A 19,310-nucleotide genomic window follows, 5' to 3' on the forward strand; every position below is an offset into this window, starting at 1 on the left:
TTCATCTGATTGGTTCAGACAGAAAAAACTTTGTGCCTCAAGCCCCACAATATGGTTTGACGTACATGAACGAAAATCGGTACACACCTGTATCATGTCGCAACTTAAAGAAGTCTCTTGGCGCCATGGCCGAAACCGAAGAGGTAGTCGGCCATTTTGAACATTTTGAATTAATTGTGTAATTTTGCCGCAATTTATGCCATGTCTTCGGCCGTTAATACGGCCCGAAGCATAACGTAAAATAACAAAAATAACAAATAAATAACAAATAATAATAATAACAAAATAACATAACAAAATACAATTGTACAATAAAAAATGCTCAATAAGGCACATTTTTCTTTTGAAGTGACAGATTTGTGGAGACTTGAAGCACTGGTTATATACACAGTATTCACGAAGAAAACCACTATGAAAAATAAAACAAGGCAATTGTTAAAACTAACAAACTTTGGTCAAATGAAACCAAAATAAATATACTTGGAAGACAGGTCAACAGCATGGAACTGTGGTCCGTCACTCGTCCATCGGTGTGTCTGGGGGTTTAATTATCGCGTCTTTAATGTCAAAGACATTTATTAGCTCCTGGGAAAGAAAAAAACCAGAACATTAAAATAGGGTCAGAGACAAAACCTGACATTGCTATGGTTTGTTTTGTTGCCAAATTTGGCCCCTTATTAACTAACCCTCCACTTCTTTGGACTGATAGAGACGACACACTGTTTGCGACTTGATGAACCTGCAGCAGCATCCACCTCTCCCTCTTCTACAAGAGCTGAAACATAAAAAAGTCAAACATCGGCTAAATTATTTAGTTAATCAAGTCATACAAGTACATCCATATGTTACATTTTCTCACCTATACAAGGCAGCTTGTCACTATCCAAATACATCCGTGCCAAACCATCCTGATGTAAAAAATGAAATCACATTGTTACACGTTCTGTACAGTCACTAGAAAGCAAGGAAATTAAGTTTCAGAAATGTCTCACCCTTATTAGAAAAGACGTGTGGAAAATGTTCTCTACTGTCCTGGAAAATGAGTTGGGGTCGATGACAAACTCAAAATAACATATTGGCGATGTTGCTGTGATACAGACGGGAACACACAAGCTGCTCAAAATGCTCACAATCATGGAACCAAAACAACGTCAGCAAAGTTGAATTCAAACTCACGATCAACTTGGGAATATCGTTCCAGATATCCCAGAATTCTTTCAACTTCTTTCTCTGTTGCTTCTTCGTGGGATTCTTCCATTCTCTTCAGCTGACACGACAGTAGCATGATACGGAAAATATGAGAAACAGCTAAAACCATGTATAAATATCAAGTTATAATAGGATAAAACAGCATTTTAAAGAGGTGTGTGAGACTATGGAAATAAACCTAGGAACAGGGATTAAAGGTATTGTGACATGAAAAACACATTTTTCTTGATTTTTTGTGTTTTGTTGGGTGTCTTGACATCAATTACACCCAAAAAACAACGAACTTTTAACATTCAGTGTATTGTGTGCTTTCTGGGATTTTCCGCATAACTGTGCAAAAACGGCGCATGTGGTTTGGTGGCGGGCCGTGACGTCAGGGCCCGCTAAATCACCGCCCCCTCCACCCAGCTCGCTGCCTCCGCTCCTCTCCAGCGCACCATAAAGGCTGATTTATGGTTCCGCGTTACACCGACGCAGAGCCTACGGCGTAGGGTTACGCAGCGACGCGCACCGTACGCTGAACCCTACGGCGTAGGCTCTGCGTCGATTTAACGCGGAACCACAAATCAGGCTTAACACGGAGCTGTTTAGATCCCTCTTTTGTTCTAATCACCGGAGGAAAACTGCTAAGAAGACCCGCGGCCACTGACTGGACTTAAGATAAGGAGACACTGCTGCTTGCATGCCTTTATTTTTATGATTGTTTGCTGTGGACTGTCTGCTTCGCCCTGCTCCTTTTCCGTGCATGCTTCGCCTGTCGCTCCCGGCTTAACTCTCCGACGCCGCTGTGAGCGTATTGCTCGCGGGGAGCTGCGGTCCCGGTCCTCTGGTCCCGGTTGGACTTCATCCCCGGGCTGTAGTCGCCCTGTCTGGGCTGTGTGTCGGTGTTTGTGGTTTGGTGTGCGCGCGTGTGTGTGAAGACGGCAGAAGTTTGTAGCGGTTGGTTGGAGGAGGTGCGGCGCAATGATTGACAGGAAAGGGGAAAAAGGACCCGTTTTTCACAGCGCAAAAAAAACACTAATAAAAAGCCAGGAAAAGAGTACTAGAGTGAAGTTTTTCTTGTTACACTCTTTTAGACACATTTGAGGGATGTTGGCCAAGACTTTTAATAGTGTTAAAAGCATGTTAAAAATGATGTCACAATACCTTTAAAGCAAAAAAAGTATTTTTGACTGGAAAATTATTTTCAGGCCAGTTCATATTCCCCCGGCATCTATGCGCTGCAGCACGCTTTAAGAACGGCCCCTTTTCTGCCGTGCGGTGGCTTCCCAAAGGTTTCAAGTAAAAAAGTTAAATGCTGTATTAGCCCTACTGTTTTCTGTTTTTTATCATCATTTGATTCGATCCGATATTGATGTGGGTTAGTGTTATTAAAAAAATTTTTTGAGTTGAATTATACGACTGTAAAATAACTAGGGAAATAATAATTTCACAATAATTATTGGGAAATAACTAAAAAATAAATAACTCAAATGGTCCTTTCAATATCCATTTAAAGTGCAAAAAAGATTGCAATAGCTAATGCAGTAAAAAAAAAAATCATTTTAGCTTGTCTAATTTATTCTGTCACCAGACACACAGCTTGCCATGAAGCATCAGGCATTTTTCAGGTATTTCATGACAAACCATGTTTCCAATAACAGAAGAAACCCAACAAGCTATAGTAAATATAGATAATATGAACTTCATTGAACTTATATAACGTTTTGAAACTTAAGCTGAAATATCCAAAACACTGAACACTGGTTGTGCACGGTTGGGGGTGTGTATGAGTGTGTACTTGTCCGTGTGTATCGTGTCTGGCGATTCAATGATCTGCAAGTTTTGCCAGCACACAGCTGACTGGACACAAAAAGACACGTGCGAAAACAGATCATTTACTTTAATGGCGACGTCTGTAGTAGGTGGAATCATAATTTTGTATTACAGCATGACTAGAGTTGCCACCTTTCAGAAATAGAAATAAGGGATGCCCCGATTTCAGCAGCGCAGGCGCCAAAAGAAGGGACATCCCCAAAACTTCTAAAATGCATAGAAATGTATTTATTTTATATGAAAAAACAAAACGCTTTGATTTAAAGTTTAAAGTGCTTTAATAGCATTGAACTTGCATGACTGTACAGACAGCCACTAGTAACTGAAATAGCCTCCTATGCTATGTATGTCAACATCAGCCCAGATGTAGAATACATGACTGTCTCAGAAAATTAGAATATTGTGATTTTCTGTAATGCAATTACAAAAACAAAAATGTCATACATTCTGGATTCATTACAAATCAACTGAAATATTGCAAGCCTTTTATTATTTTAATATTGCTGATCATGGCTTACAGCTTAAGAAATATCCTGTATGAAAAAATGTGAATATTCTGGGAATCTTAATCTTAAACTGTAAACCATAATCAGCAATATTAAAATAATAAAAGGCTTGCAATATTTCAGTTGATTTGTAATGAATCCAGAATGTATGACTTTTTTTTTTATTGCATTACAGAAAATAAAGAACTTTATCACAATATTCTAATTTTCTGAGACAGTCCTATATAGCCTACAGGTGAATTATTTCAATAATTCAACTTGAGAGGTGAAACTAATACATGTATATTACATAGTCTCATTACAGGCAAAGCAAGATACTGTATGTTAAGCCTTTATTTGTTATAATTTTGATGATTGAATGTAAATTGATTTCATAATATATTCAATTTTTTTTAGATTTTTTATTTGGGGTTTTCATAAACTGTGAGCCATAATCACCAAAATTATAACAAATAAAGGCTTGAAATATCTCACTTTGCATGTAGTGGGAAATAATATATTTGTTTCACCTTAAGTTGAATTTTCCAACATTCCCCTGTATATTATGACATAAATAAAAGCATATTGTGTGTCTGTATTGGTTCAATACGGAACGCAACTTTTAATTCCTAATTAAGGCTGATTTATGGTTCCGCGTTACACCAACGCAGAGCTTACGGCGTAGGGTATGCGGCAACGTGCGCCGTATGTTGCGCGTCTCCACGTAGATTAAAGGCAGAACCATAATTCAGGCTTTTACGGAACAATTCCGTATTTCAAGGGACGGGTGGCAACCCAAAACATGACGCGCTCTCCTCAGATGGTTCGAGCGAGGTCCGTTTCTTAACGCAGCTGGTTGTGTGAGCGGAGATTAACGCATATGGCAGCATAAACAGACTCAAACAGCAAGTAATTTCCAGCATTAACAGTGCTGCTCAGCCCGCTGTCTGTACGGAGTAACCCGTGGTTCTGTAGCTTCTGCGCTGGTTTCTCAGGCGGCCGCTTCTTTCAGCATTTTCTCAAAAGAAAACTTAATTTAGTTTGTGTTTTAAAAACCAGCGCTTTGTTAACGCTACCGCTGCTCTTCAACGCCGTGTTCATTGTTTGATACGCGCATATGTGAATTAAATGACGTGACTACTGGTATCCGTCTCCCCAGGGGGGCGGGGCGAACCCGCCCTCCTCCATTTCTGATTGGATAATACCAAGGCTCTGGCTAGATTTATTGGTTTACAACAGCGTCAGTTTAATGCCTAACATGGTTTCATTGGATAGTCTTAACTGTACCACAAGAAAACGCACGTGCAAATGTTTTTTGTTCTTTCTTTTTTTCCCCTCATTTTCCAAATGACGGAAATCTGTCTAGAGACGGAGAACTTTAATCCCTGTAGGAATATTTATTTAAAAAACTGAACGTTTTGAGTCGTAGAATGCACAACATCAGAATAAACAAAACCCAGACAAGATATGTTTTGACAGATAATAAAGTGAATCTGTTACTTTTGAAGGGTTATGACAGGTTGCTCCATTTATACTCAAGTTTGGCTTGTATTGTGAAGAAATAATTCCTGTAATTATTTCCCAAGAGAGACTCGTATGGATGTAGATAGCTGAAGCCACAGAAGTGTACGTTTTAGTACCTGAGTAGGCATTATTCTTTTGACTTCCTTGCTGGGTACTTTCTTTTGTCGCTCTATCCTCTGCTTTGGAGGAGGCGGCTCCGCGTAGAAAGAACCCATCCTGTTGAAAAGAACCACAAGAAAATCAAAACACAGCTGAGGGAAACATTTGGTCCTTTCTATATCAGTGATACAGTTGGAGAGATATATCTGAACAGAGCTGAAAAGAAAATGTATTTTTTAATTGTTTATTTAAACAAAACAAAAACAAAAATCAGCAAATGACACATTCATCTTTGCATGTCAGAGCAGTCCTGGATCCTTACTCTACTTTTACAAGATAGGTAGATCCTCACATTATAACAGTCTTGGAATAATCCATGTTGCCTGGCTTTATGAGAATGCAATGGTTTTTCTGTCATTAATGACATTTCCTACATAAGTTAGTAAAGATGCTTAAAACATTCACTAAAATCAGAACGGATTTTACCCTTTGGCAGGAGTTTGACTTCACCAATTATCAGTTAGAGCTGCCCAGTAAAGGTTGGTGGTGTACAGATGTTTCAATCATTTGATATTTCTTTTGCACTCTATTATCTGTTCATAGTGATTGGCTACAGAGGCTCAGCTGGAGGTATCAGGACTCTGCTAAACCAACACCAGCTGATCACACTGTTCTGTTTGTGGTGGTTTGGTAAGTTGGGTTGGGACTTCAGGTTTTCAGTTTTGGTTCAGTTTGATTAGGGTGCCTGGGTTTGGAGGTTAGAAGAGCAGGCCAGATAGGACGTTATGCTGTGTAGCTGGTTGGTTTTTTCTGGCCGGGGTTCCAGTTTCATTTAACAATTTTGGGGGTTGCCTCATAACAATAATAATAATTTTAAAACATTTAAAAAAATATAATAATGTGGCAGGATGAGGCTCGACTCCAGAGGTTGATAAAACAGGACTTTATTCCAAGACAGCGGAATCCAACTGACAACTCAACTGACAGTTGACAACTAACTGCAAACAAATACGCGTTGCTAAGCAACCAATAAACACTTGTGACCACGCCCCCTTCCCTGCAGTCTTGATGGGTGCGAGGTCTATAATTGTGTCCGCCACACAGCCCCCCCCAGAACACCCAGAAGGTTGTCCTTGGAAGGGCACATCAGTCCCTCACTGGTGGCTTAATCAGCCGACCATAACGACTGCGCCGTCCTTCCTGTACCACCACAGGAGCATCACCGTGAGCAGGATAATGGGGGGAGAAAACAACAGTCTTCAGTGGTAAACTAGAACGTCCATCCTTTGCAGCAATGACAGGAGGTCTCAGAGGAGGGCGTCCACGACGGGGGACCTGGGCCGGGACCACAGCTTCATCCGCTACAGTGTGTGCAGGTTTAAGCCTATCTAGTGCAACGTGCTCTTTGCGGCCTCCTAGATCTAACAAAAAAACCTTAGGGCCTCTCTCGAGGACTCTAAAGGGGCCGTCGTATGGAGGCCGTAGAGGAGAACGATGAGCATCATGCCGCACGAAGACAAACTGAGCAGACTTGAGCTACGATGGGATGAATGTTTGCGGAAAACAGTGGTGAATGGGCCCCGGGGTCAAAAAACTATTTGATACGAAGGGGCCGCTTGCTGGGTGAATTTGCGGAGCCAAACTTTCAGGCAAAAAGTCTCCTGGCACATGAAGTGGCTGACCGAACACGAGCTCTGCGGGCGACGCATTTAAATCTTCCTTCGGGGCCGTGCGCAAACAGAGCATGACCCACGATAAACGGTCCACCCAGTTACCGTCAATGAGCGCAGCACGCAGTGCTGCTTTGAGGGACCTGTGAAAACGTTCACAAAGGCCATTAGCTTGTGGGTGGTATGCTGTAGTACGGTGTACCTGCACTCCCAAAGCTTCTGCCAACGACGACCAAAGTTCTGAAACAAACTGGGGGCCTCTGTCAGACGTGATGTCAGACGGGACACCAAAACGTGAGACCCAGGCACCCAGGAAAGCACGCGCCACATCTTTTGACCCTGTAGAGGAAAGGGGCACTGCCTCGGGCCACCTGGTGGTACGGTCCACCATGGTGAGGAGGTGCGTGTAACCCTGCGATGGAGGAAGAGGGCCCACCAGGTCGATGTGGACATGGTCAAACCGCCTGGCTGGAATGGGGAACGGTTCCAGGGGCGCCTTTGTGTGTTGGTGAACTTTAGCCTGCTGGCATGCTACACATGCAGCTGCCCACTCCTTAACCTCCCTGCGGAGGCCGGGCCAGACAAACTTGGCCCCAAACAGTTTCACTGACGCCCGGATGCCAGGGTGTGAGAGGGAGTGTAAGGAATCGAAAACCCGCCGGCGCCAGGAAACTGGGACCACCAGACGGGGCCGACCAGTGGAGATGTCGCAGAGAAGGGCTGGACCTCCGACCTCCACCGCCAAGTTCTCCAGTCTGAGACCGGTACCAGCAGACTTAAGAGTCGCAATGTCCTGGTCATCGGCCTGGTCAGCAGCCATAGCAGAAAAATCAACTTCCAGGTTTACAGGGCACACAAGCGCAAGTGACAGGCAATCGGCCACCAGGTTTGTTTTACCCGCGACATGCCGAATGTCCCTGGTGAACTCTGAGATAGACGGTAGATGGCGCTGCTGGCGAGCGGACCACGGCTCTGTCACTTTAGACATTGCAAAGATCAACGGCTTATGGTCTACATATGCCGTGAATGAACGGCCTTCCAAGAAAAAACTAAAATGACGGGTGGCGAGGTACAGCGCCAACAATTCACGGTCAAAGACACTATACTCTCGCTCACTGTCACGTAGTTTGCAGCTGAAAAATGCAAGAGGTTGCCAAACTCCCGCCACCCGTTGCTCTACGACTCCCCCTACTGCTATGTCCGAAGCGTCGGTTGTCAAAGAAATGGGGGCCGAAGGTGAAGGGTGAGCTAAAAGTACTGCATTGGTCAGGGCAGACTTAGCACCCTCAAAGGCACTGATGCGGCCAGGTGTCCAGTCCACTGGGTCACAGCCTTTCTTTTTTTGCAAGGCTCCATAAAGCGGCTGCAGGAGGTGGGCGGCGTGAGGGAGGAAATGGTTATAAAAATTAATCATACCCAAAAACTCCTGCAGCGCCTTAACTGAGGCCGGGCGGGGAAACTCTGCCACCGCTTGTACCTTAGACCAGTGATTGTTAACCATAGGGCCGCGGCCCACACTTGGGCCGTAAGCACCACCTAGTGGGCCGCAAAAAAAAAAAATCAGTTTTGTATGTTTGGGCCGCGGGGGCCGCGGGACTGCATAGCAACTCCCAACCAAATGAGGAGAAGACGCTCGGCTAGCTTTACGTGTAATAGTAAGAGAAATGGTGTGTATTTACAGAGTAAATCCTTCATTTTGCATATATACACAGTAGTACGTTTAGATCCGCCAGGATCAGGGATCGATTACTTGGGTCTGCGGCCACCAACAGGGAGCAAGCGCGGCATGATCATTTATCCCGACGCGTCCCCGCGGCCGGGGAGGTCGGTGCCGCTCGGGCGGCTCCGTCGTTACTGCTGAAGGATTGTAGATGTGTGGGCTGGACTGTTGTTCGGGCTCGCAAAAGCATCGGAAAGTGACTCTGCTGCTCCGCAGCCAGAGAGCTACGGGCTCGTGCTCGTCACAGCTGATCAGGCTCGGATGAAACCTGACACGCGCAGTCCTGACCACTTATTAATGTAAATAACTTAAAGTAAAATCAAAATAAGTTTTGTTCCTGCTCTATTTTTAAATATGCACACTTGTATGCTTGTGTGTGTGTTGACGGCGCCTTTCCACACGGCGCGCTGTGTGTGTGTTTTAAATCCAGAAATGACACCAAACTTAGGGTGCTCCTTTCCACATGGCGCCCGTATGGTCGTCAAAATACGGTAATTAGCTTGACTCTATACAGAGATGAGAAGCGTAACAGGTGGAAAGGAAAGTTCAACCCGGGATGGACAGATTCATCCTGGTTCAGTCTTCCCACTGGGACAAAACCAGTGTCTCATACGTTCAGAGACCGTGGCGTTCAAAGTGCGAAAATGAAACGCTACTGAAACAAAACACAAAGTTTTTCATCAAACATATCCACTCAAGTCTGAACTGAAGTCACAGAAAATAAGCTGACCATCTTAAAACATCCTGCCCATGTTTGGGTCCACATACAGCTGTGAAGCAGCTTTCTCCACATTAATGAACATAATTAAAACTAAATATCGTTCCAGGCTCATCAATGAGCACCTTCACATGTGTATGAGAACCTGACACCATCCAGCCCAGATTTAAAGTCCTGACAGGAGAAATTAGAGCTCAGTTCTCTCACTGAACGACAGAAAGTGGGGGAATAAGATTATTAGAGGGGAAGAAAGAGAAACTGCAAAACTGTTCAATTGTTAAGATTAAACTCGTTTGCAATTTGGGTCAAATCATCAACATTTTTGTTGTCGTTTGTTGTGAAATAATTTGGGTACCCATCTTTCCCCTTTCTTTTTCTGATGATGTCATTCAATATTTTCCAGGTATTTTTTATGTTGTTTTTATTTTCCTCCAGGAGATGACTGTAATACTCCTTTTTTCTACTTCTCATGATTCTGGTTCATTTGTTTTTATAGTTCTTATATTTATCTACCGCTTCTTTTGTTCTCTTCTTGAGATAATCTTTATATAATGATGATACGATAGCTGAATTGTAAAGTAGTAGTAGCTTATATAGTGACGTGTGCAGTAAACCAACAACAGACATTGTACTGCTTGTCCTGCTGTTACATGTTGTCAGTCCTTCAAGCCAAACACTATTTCAGGGACCATAATATATTTGTGGTCTCGTCAGGGAGACTATGTTTACTGATGCAACTGTTACTTTACATCTTTGTCACCTGTTGGTTCTGCCGTGGGGTGTGATTTTCCAGATTGCTGTCCTGGATTTAACCAGTTGATTGACTTATAGGTCTTGGTGTTTGCTAGCGAGTGTTTTCTCCTCATCTTTTTTTTCTGTTTAGTGGCAAGGCACAACCCCTGAGTCTGATTCTTTGGAATCTTAGAAGTACAGTAAATGTTGAGGTGGACTTCTTTTTGATGAAATATCCACTGAGCAAAAAACCTACGACTTGAGTCACAGCTGGTGCAGCTCATTCTTTAGTACTCACATGTAGTGGAAAGAGGGTGCTGCCCTGAACCAACTCTGTGTGTGCTTGGCCAGTCTGTGCCACGCGTCTCTGGGTAGGAAACCACCGGTGTCAGCTCCATTCTGGGGCTCATCCCTATCCTCTAGCCGGTTGAGGCCCATGAAGGTCAACTATCAGAGAACCAGAGAGACACATTCACATGACCACTGCGCTGTTTAAAGTCTTAGTAACTGCACAAGAAAAATGTGTATTTTTATAGAAAATGCTTTTACATAATTTTACGCCCTTCACTTCACATAATATGTATACTTGATTAGTGATGCACCAAAATGAAAATTTGTGGCCAAAACTATAATAAAATAAAAAAAAATAATAATAAAAACTTGGCCGAATAATACCGAATAATGGTTCTTCGCAGTTTTTCATTGATTTTGCCAATTTTTTCACCATTGCATAAATCAAATAAATGTGCAGTGAAATACCCGCCAGTCACAAATTGTCTTTTTGTATTTTTTCCTCATAATCCTTTTTCATTTTCTCCCGTTGAAATCCAATTAATCGGGTCGCGGTGGGGCAAGGCTGATCTCCGCAATTTGAAGCCTTGTATAATAATTGTAAAAATCTGGGTTATTTTCTTGGAGGATCTCGTCAAACATATCAGACAGCGAGGTTTTGCGCACCCCATCGGTAGTACGGGCCCTTTTCTCTGCGCCATGCACCCCGTGATCGTCTCCATCACCAAGCGGCTTTCCCAAATCTAACTCAGCCTGGATCATTTCTCGTGTCCTCTGCTTTTTCCCCACATCCAAGTAATGATCTGACATGTTTGCTGCATTTAACACCGCACGCCCCTCACTCCACGCTGTTCGATTGCATCATCTAAACATGCCGTTATTAATTGTTCGTTTTTTTCCCCCCACTTATTCCACTGAACACCGAAAGTGTTTTTTTGCCATTTTCGGACGAACAATTTCGGTTACCGAACATTCGGTGCATCACTATACTTGATTGTTTATTAATATGTATAGTCCAAAAGAAGGGAAAGGAACAAGAGGGGACCATGTTTAAGAGTTTTCGTAATTGTGGACTATATTTACTGAATTTCTAAGTCTATATTCATTTAGAGGTCTTTTTCTGAGAGAAAATGACTGCACTCTCCTCTCGCCTTTGTTTTTAATTACAGGCAATAGGCAACAGCTTAACATGTGCAACTACAACACTTATGACATAGTATTACTACATGGACACTTTAAAATACTGTACTGTACATATTTGTATTACTCAATATTTTCAAGCAGTGGGACCTCTTAAGCAATAACATATGGGCTTTGTGAAGTACATTAAATGATACTTACAAGATTTTCAGCAAATAAAATATGATCAAAACTGCTGGCCTCAGAGGACAGCAGACTGGCTTTCTCCTTTCCCAAGTCTGTGGTCACAACCAGGAGCTTGGTATCGAGGGCGGCTTCTCTCGCCTGCCGAACTGCCAAAGAACAAAGCCATTTCAAAGTGATCGAGCTCAGGCTGCATTTGGAAGAGGACGTGTATTTCATGTATAAGTTATAGCTGACAAAAACCAGGAAAAAGAGCACACAGAACCTGCGTCAATGAAGATGCTATTAGGAATGGTCTTTGCTTTATTATACAGAGAATATGTCAAGATTTTGAGTTCACACAATGCAGAAGCAGCATGCAGTTCATAATAAATGATCCCTGGGATTTCATCAAACTAGTGTTGTCCCGATCGATTAGGCGGCCGATCAATCGGGCCCGATCACGGCATTTTCAAAACATCGGTATCGGCCAAAAAAGTATCGTGACATACCTACTTATTAATGTTTTTAATATATATTAAATCGTTTTATATATCGTTGCATTTAACGTCACTTCCGGCCGGCGGCGGAGTAAGCGAAACTAACATGGTTTACATGTTTGAATTGTGAAATGTTATACATGTTCATGTTGCATTAAGCTGCTGCTATTCATTTCATGCCATTCAGAATGTTGCACTAAGGTTAAGCCAAAAAGTATTTTAATTTTCTTGTGTTTGTGAGTTTGACTGGATATCATTCAACTACCTCTTTTGAAGTTAAATGTATTTATTTTTGTTATTGCACTATTCTGCACTTTTTGTTTTCGTTTACAATTTCATGTTTTTACATTTTGTCCCACCAGTGCTGATAAGCTTTGTTGAAATATATGTCCATGTTCTCCAATGGACAATAAAAGAAACTTGGGATAATTTGAGTTTTAGTCCTCTTTTTTTTTTTTAATTCATTGCCAAAATGTATCTGATCGGGAAAAAGTATAAGAAATGTATCGGGAGCCAAAAAAAGTGATCGGATCGGGAAAAATCGGGATCGGGACAACCCTACATCAAACTTACCATTCTTAAAAAATGTATTTGCCTCTTCTAAAACCTCATTCAGCCCATTGTTGGATGAACTCAGGAAAGTCTCCCTGTTCTCTGAAACACAAAAAGGACAAGGATGTGGTGGATGAATGATCTGCTGGGGAAAATCAGTTGAAGCTGCCAGTCTACTAACTACTCACGTTGCACTGAGTTGATGAGGTCTCTGTACTTGCTCCGTATTTCCCTCCGGAGACCCACATCGTTGAGGTCCTGGTTCTCTCCCCCCCCGGGGGGGCTGGAGTGGTTCTCCAGGCGGGGAGATTCCCTGACCCCGGCACCGGGGCCGGGACCTTCTGTTTTCTTCATTGTTTTCACTTATTTCTCACGATTACCTGCGTTACACGAGGAGAAGGAGCCACATGATGAAGTTTTGAAAACAATTTTGAAAACACTGTTCCAAGTCATCTATGTTACTTTACACGCTGCAAACACAACTGTATTTAAAGTTTAACTTATGAGGGTAAGAGATACCTTTTAAAATACCCGCATATTACTGTAACGTATCGCAAACACTGCAAAACAACCAAATGTTGCAGCAGCAAAATCAAATGTTTCCCCGCGCTCTGCTAAACGTCTAGCGAATGTTTGTTGTTAAAACCCGCTTAACGCTCACCTCTAACGGTTAGATGTCCCGAATATGGACGTAACTACGCCTCATATGTAGAGAGGATTAAAAAACAACAACAGATTACAGTGAAAAAATGAAAACTATGCAGAAAGGCGAAGCTCTCGATTTACCGGTCAATCTACGCACCTACCCTCACCTATGGTCATGAACTTTGGGTAGTGACAGAAAGGACAAGATCGCGGATACAAGCGGTCGAGATGAGTTTCCTCCACAGGGTGGCTGGACGCTCCCTTAGAGATAGGGTGAGGAGCTCGGAGTCGAGCCGCTGCTCCTTCACATTGAGAGGAGTCAGCTGAGGTAGCTTGGGCATCTGTACCGGATTCCTCCTGGACGCCTCCCTAGGGAGGTGTTCCAGGCATGTCCCACCGGGAGGAGACCCCGGGGAAGACCCAGGACACGCTGGAGAGACTGTCTCTCGGCTGGCCTGGGAACGCCTCGGACTCCCCCCGGAAGAGCTGGAGGAAGTGTCTGGGGTGAAGGAAGTCTGGGCATCTCTGCTGAGGCTGCTGCCCCCGCGACCCGGGAACGGATAAAGCGGCGGACGATGGTTTCTTCTGTTATTTGTAACATATACTGTATGGGAATAAGTAGTTTGACTGCTATCAGAAGTAGGTGGTTATGAGAAGGAATTACATTGACCATAAAGAACCTCAGACACTGTAAATATGCTTGAACCGATGTTATTATTAAATAAACCAAAATAAAATAAATAGCAACGGTTGAGAAAAAAAAATCAAAAAGCCCAAAGTGACTCAATCAGTCATTGGTCATAGTTCAGAGTTCAGAGTTCATATGCTCCCTGGGCTTAGCTTAGCTCCAATGGTTGGAGTGGCGATGAAGGGGCTAGCTTAGCTCCCTGGGCTTAGCTCTCTGGGCTTGGCTCGCCATTGTGTTTTAAGTCATCCAAGATTGTTCAGGTCTGACAAGAAACCTGGCCTGAACACAAAAAAGGCCAATAATAATGGCCTCACTGTCCATCTACTGGCCTACAAAGAACACAAAACTGCCTACGCCGCTGCCCTTAAAGTCGCTCGCTCAAAATATTATTCAACTTTAATCAGCAATGGTGAAAATAATCCCAGAACCTTATTCATCACTGTCAACCGCCTTCTCAACCCCACCAACTCAGTCCCTTCAGCTGCCTCTCCAGAGCTGTGCAACCGTTTTGCTGTCTTCTTTAAGACCAAGGTGGATGAAATCAAAGCCAACATAACACCTTGTGGGATCCCAGCCATCTGCCCTCCGCCCACCAGTGGCTCCACCCTGTCCAGCTTCACGGAGGTTACACCAGCTGCACTCCTGGACATCATCACCAAATCCAAGCCAACCAGCTGCTCCCTTGACCCTATACCCACTCCCTTGCTTAAAGTCTGCTCACCAACCCTGGCCCAATTTCTCACTACTCTTATCAATAAATCCCTGCAGAGTGGAGAAGTGCCTGCCCTTTTGAAAACAGCAGCGGTCACCCCACTCTTAAAGAAACCAAAACTCGACCGAGAAGTTCTGTCAAATTACAGACCCATTTCAAACCTCCCATTTATCTCAAAAGTTCTCGAGAAAGTTGTAGCCTGTCAACTCCAGTCACACCTAGCACATAATAACCTCTACGAAGCCCTCCAGTCTGGTTTCAGGCCAGCTCACAGCACAGAAACTGCCTTGGTGAAGGTCACCAACGACCTACTCATGGCAGCGGACTCTGGATCTCCCAGCATCCTAGTGCTTCTAGACCTGAGCGCTGCTTTTGATACTGTGGACCATAAAATTCTCCTCCAGCGCCTTAAAACCTACACCATGGTCACAGAGACAGCACTGAAGTGGTTCACCTCCTACCTGACCAACCGCTACTACCATGTCTCCCTGGGAGGTGCCAGGTCTGACAACACTGAGGTGACATGTGGTGTGCCACAGGGGTCAGTGTTGGGCCCCATCCTGTTTTTGATATATCTGCTCCCACTTGGCTACATCATCAGACAACACAAAATCAACTTCCACTGCTATGCTGATGACACTCAGGTCTATATCAAAACCCATCCAAATCCCTCTAAAACAGTCTCCTCCCTCAACACCTGCCTGGAGGACATCCGCTCCTGGATGAATAACAACTTCCTCCAGCTCAACAGCAGCAAGACGGAGGCCATCATTTTTTTTTTTTTTTTTTTATAAATATTTTTATCCCGGTTTTTTCCCCATTTTATCACCCAGTGCTCCTACCTAACAGTCCTGGGCATTGCCATCCTCTACCAACCCCGGGAGGGCCCTGCACTGAGCTCAGGTCTCCTCCTTAACCTGAGGAGTGAGCAGGCCGCATCTTTTCACCAGACAGGGTGGGTTTTCTCCGGCCGGACGTAGCGCGTGGAAGGATCACGTTATTCCGGCCAGATCCTCCCCACCCCGTCTGGCGCCCCGGTTGGCCAGAGGGGGCATGTGTAGCCCAGGACTGTGCATGTTTTTGTGAGGGTAGCTCACACTAGCTACCCAAGGGAACACGGGGAGAACATGTAAACTCCACACAGAAAGATCCTTTCTCCAACCCCACCCAGGGTGTGGTGCTGAAGTCATGGGGGAACTAACACGCACTTCAGCGCCCACAGCGTCCCCGGCGGGAATCGAACCCAGGACCTTCTTGCTGTGAGACGGCTGCACTACCTGCTGCGCCACCATGCCCCGATGGAGGCCATCATGATCGGTACCTCCCACCAACTCGCCAATGCTAGCACTGCTGCACTCTCCCTCGACGGTCAGCCCATCTCCTTCTCCCCAGTTGTTACCAACCTTGGAGTTAAGCTTGACTCATCCCTATCATTCCAACCTCACATAAAACACATCTGCAAGATCTCCTACTTCCACCTTAAAAATATAGCCCGACTGAAGCCATCCCTCTCCAAAGATGACTTAAAAAAACTGGTAAACGCCTTCATCTTTTCCCGTATTGACTATGGCAATGCACTTCTCTCCGGTCTACCTGCAAAAACCATCCACTGCCTCCAACTGGTTCAGAACAGCGCTGCAAGATTGCTCACCGGTACCAAAAAATCAGCAAACATAACCCCTGTTCTGGCCGAACTCCACTGGCTCCCAGTCCACTACAGGATCCAGTTCAAGGTCCTCCTCCTGACCTTCAAGGCCATCCATCAAAAAAGCCCCAGCTACCTAAGTGATCTAATCACTGTCCATAAACCGGCACGCACCCTTCGCTCCAGCCACGCCACTCTCCTTCATGTCCCCTCTCCACGGCTCGTGACGATGGGACACCGTTCCTTCTCTGCCTCCGCCCCACGCCTATGGAACTCTCTACCTGACGACCTCAGGAATGCACCTTCTGTGGAGTCCTTTAAAACGGGCCTTAAAACACTCTTCTATAAGCAGGCTTTCCCCTGAACTCTTCCCTTGACCCCCTTTTATTCAAATATTTTTTTAATTTATTTTTTTTATCTTTTTGCTGCCCACAACTTTTTAATCTTACTTTTATCTTAGTAGCTAGGTTTTGTCTTAGTTTCTTAGTCTTGTTTTTAGTCTTCTTTGTAAAGCGCTCTGAGATCTGTCATTTCAGGTGAAAAGCGCTATATAAATTGAAATTATTATTATTATTATTAATAAATAGATATTTTCAAAACAGTCGTTCTATAAATCATGCAAATCAAACAGTGGTTTTTGCAAATCAAAATAGTCTTCAAAACCACAATCAAAATAACCAAAATCAAACAACCAAACCAAACATTTCAAAACAGAGTAACTCACCAATTCTCTATAGACAAGTTTACGCGCCAAAACACGGGCGCTGCCATTCCTCTGCATTAATGCATGTCATTTCCGGTGGGAGTGATTTGCGCAGCGTTTACCGGTGTAAACACAGCGGCGTGGACACAAACCTAAAGCAAAGACTCGCTGCTCGTGAGTTTTTAATGTCGACAACTATGTCTTTGTCATGGGAACACGGTTCTATACTCTGACTGGAGATGGCGTTACTCTCCCCACCCGAATTCAGTGCAGAACTGGAATGATAACGTGATGACAGCAGAACTGACAGCAGGATCTGCTCCTACTTCCTGCAATCCGCAACGGACAATCTGAAAGTTTCTGAGGTTTATCAATATCTGCACAGAGATAAAGTGGGTTTTGTCATGTCATACAAACATGATCGTTTTGTTTATTTGAAAGCAAATGTCGAGCCTAGCCAGTGTTTGAACAATGCGTGGCATAAAGCTCGGCTGCTGTAATTGAAGCTGGAGAATCAGACCTGCGTCATGTTCGTGTTGCTGGACCTGGAGATCGTGTCCCCATTCAGCTGCGATCTTATGGAAGGTAACAAGATTATTTGACATGTATGTCTTCATTTTTGGTATCCGAACTACATCATAGTCTACTTGGCTTTTTTTTTTTACTATATCTCTCTAGGTAGAAAATGCTGTGAGACGGGAAAACCGGGCTTGCCTGCACTAACTGACAGAACAGCTGGGTCTGAAAGAAATGCTGCTCAGAAGAATATTGTGATTTTCTCTAATGCAATTATAAAAACAAAAATGTCATACATTCTGGATTCATTACAAATCAACTGAAATATTGCAAGCCTTTTATTATAATATTGCTGATCATGGTTTACAGCTTAAGAAAACTCAAATATCCCATCTCAAAAAATTTGAATATTCTGCGAATCTTAAACTGTAAACCATAATCAGCAATATTAAAATAATAAAAGGCTTGCAATATTTCAGTTGATTTGTAATGAATCCAGAATGTATAACTTTTTTTTTTTTTTTTTTTTAAATTGCATTACAGAAAATAAAGAACTTTATCACAATATTCTAATTTTCTGAGACAGTTCTGACTCCTGTATGTGCGCTTCAAACGGCACAACAGGAAGGATCTTTACTAGCCGCCACCAACTTCACAGCCATCTTCTACCGCTCCAGAACCGGCACAGGAGGTGAAACTCTGTAGGACTCATGAAGAGTGGAGGAACAGCCCTGGGAATATTCTCCTGCAGCTCTGCCTCCCGCCATCACCCAACCAACTTTTCACACATACTCCCAAAAATTGATGATTTTGTTGAGGGAAGGTTACAGTTCTGCAGTAAATATCTCAGCATTTTCAAACCAAAATGAGCAGCCTTATTTAGGAACCAACAGATGTTTGTACTTTGAAAATAAAGTTTGATGAAACTTAATTTCATTTCATTATTGCACTGAACTACGATCATGAATGATAGGCCTTATCTTCCTTAGAGTGCTACAACGTCTTTTAACAGTTCATCATTCATAGTAAGCTCATACTGTACATTAATAATGGATGAATTTTGAGTTGTGAAGAAACTAAACAAATGGCTTCAACAATAAAAATTCATATGTTTAATCTTAACAGGAATAAAAAAGTAAAATATGGGGTAAGGGAACTGTCAATCGAATTTGTGCACATAAATCAAATGTTTGCATATTATTCTACAGTTATGCATAAATAAAACATTTAAATATTTGTCAAATCATACATATAGTGTGCATTTTCTCTGTAATCTGTGTTCATAATCTTGTAAAGTTGTAACTTTGAGTTGTATTCGCACAGAGAAAATACACTACATATGTATGATTTGACTTAAATGTTTACATTTCTATTTATTTATGCACAACTGTAGAATATGCACACATTTGATTTATGTGCACAAATTCAATTAACAGTTCCCTTACCTGATAGTAAAATACAAAAGCATCCCACACAATTACATCACTATAAAAACTATTCAATAATATTAAAAAATACAATGCACACAGTATTTGTCGTTTATCTTTATTTAATGAACAACATCACTTGTGTAGCAGGCTCGGCCTCAGGCAGGCTGACAGGTTTCAGGACCATCTAAAAAGGGAAAAAGGAGAAAACATGGATGGAGCAAAATTAATGCAGGCATAGAGTCCTCTCACTACAAACATCACAATGGTAAAAATTGTACCATTTGTGTTTGTGTTGTACATTGTACTCACACAATCACCACAACAGCCTGCCAAATTGCATTATATTTATGTTGC

At 43.1% G+C, this 19,310-nt stretch overlaps 1 protein-coding gene across 1 annotated transcript; it reads right to left on the reverse strand.

Moving 5' to 3' along the window:
* Nucleotides 1-479: 479 nt before the first annotated feature.
* On the reverse strand, nucleotides 480-12,971 carry LOC133454464 (non-structural maintenance of chromosomes element 4 homolog A-like). Its single transcript, XM_061733196.1, has 10 exons — nucleotides 12,806-12,971; nucleotides 12,639-12,719; nucleotides 11,605-11,735; nucleotides 10,271-10,419; nucleotides 5,150-5,249; nucleotides 1,177-1,267; nucleotides 993-1,087; nucleotides 860-908; nucleotides 687-775; nucleotides 480-585 (listed from the first exon to the last, which is right to left on the reverse strand). The coding sequence occupies exons 1-10, from the start codon at nucleotides 12,969-12,971 to the stop codon at nucleotides 517-519; spliced, it is 1,020 nt and encodes a 339-aa protein (XP_061589180.1). The 3' UTR covers nucleotides 480-516.
* Nucleotides 12,972-19,310: the final 6,339 nt, after the last annotated feature.

The sequence above is a fragment of the Cololabis saira genome, chromosome 11 (genome assembly GCF_033807715.1).
Source record: "Cololabis saira isolate AMF1-May2022 chromosome 11, fColSai1.1, whole genome shotgun sequence".
Lineage (NCBI taxonomy): Eukaryota > Metazoa > Chordata > Actinopteri > Beloniformes > Belonidae > Cololabis > Cololabis saira.

What these genes read in the sequence shown, in the direction of transcription:
- LOC133454464 (XM_061733196.1), bottom strand. Translation starts at nt 12,971, where the DNA reads ATGAAGAAAACAGAAGGTCCCGGCCCCGGTGCCGGGGTCAGGGAATCT. An exon ending in CCTCATCAACTCAGTGCAAC is followed by an intron (nt 12,720 to 12,805) that starts GTGAGTAGTTAG and finishes TTTGTGTTTCAG; the next exon opens with AGAACAGGGAGACTTTCCTG. An exon ending in TCAGTCCAAAGAAGTGGAGG is followed by an intron (nt 586 to 686) that starts GTTAGTTAATAA and finishes TTTCTTTCCCAG; the next exon opens with GAGCTAATAAATGTCTTTGA.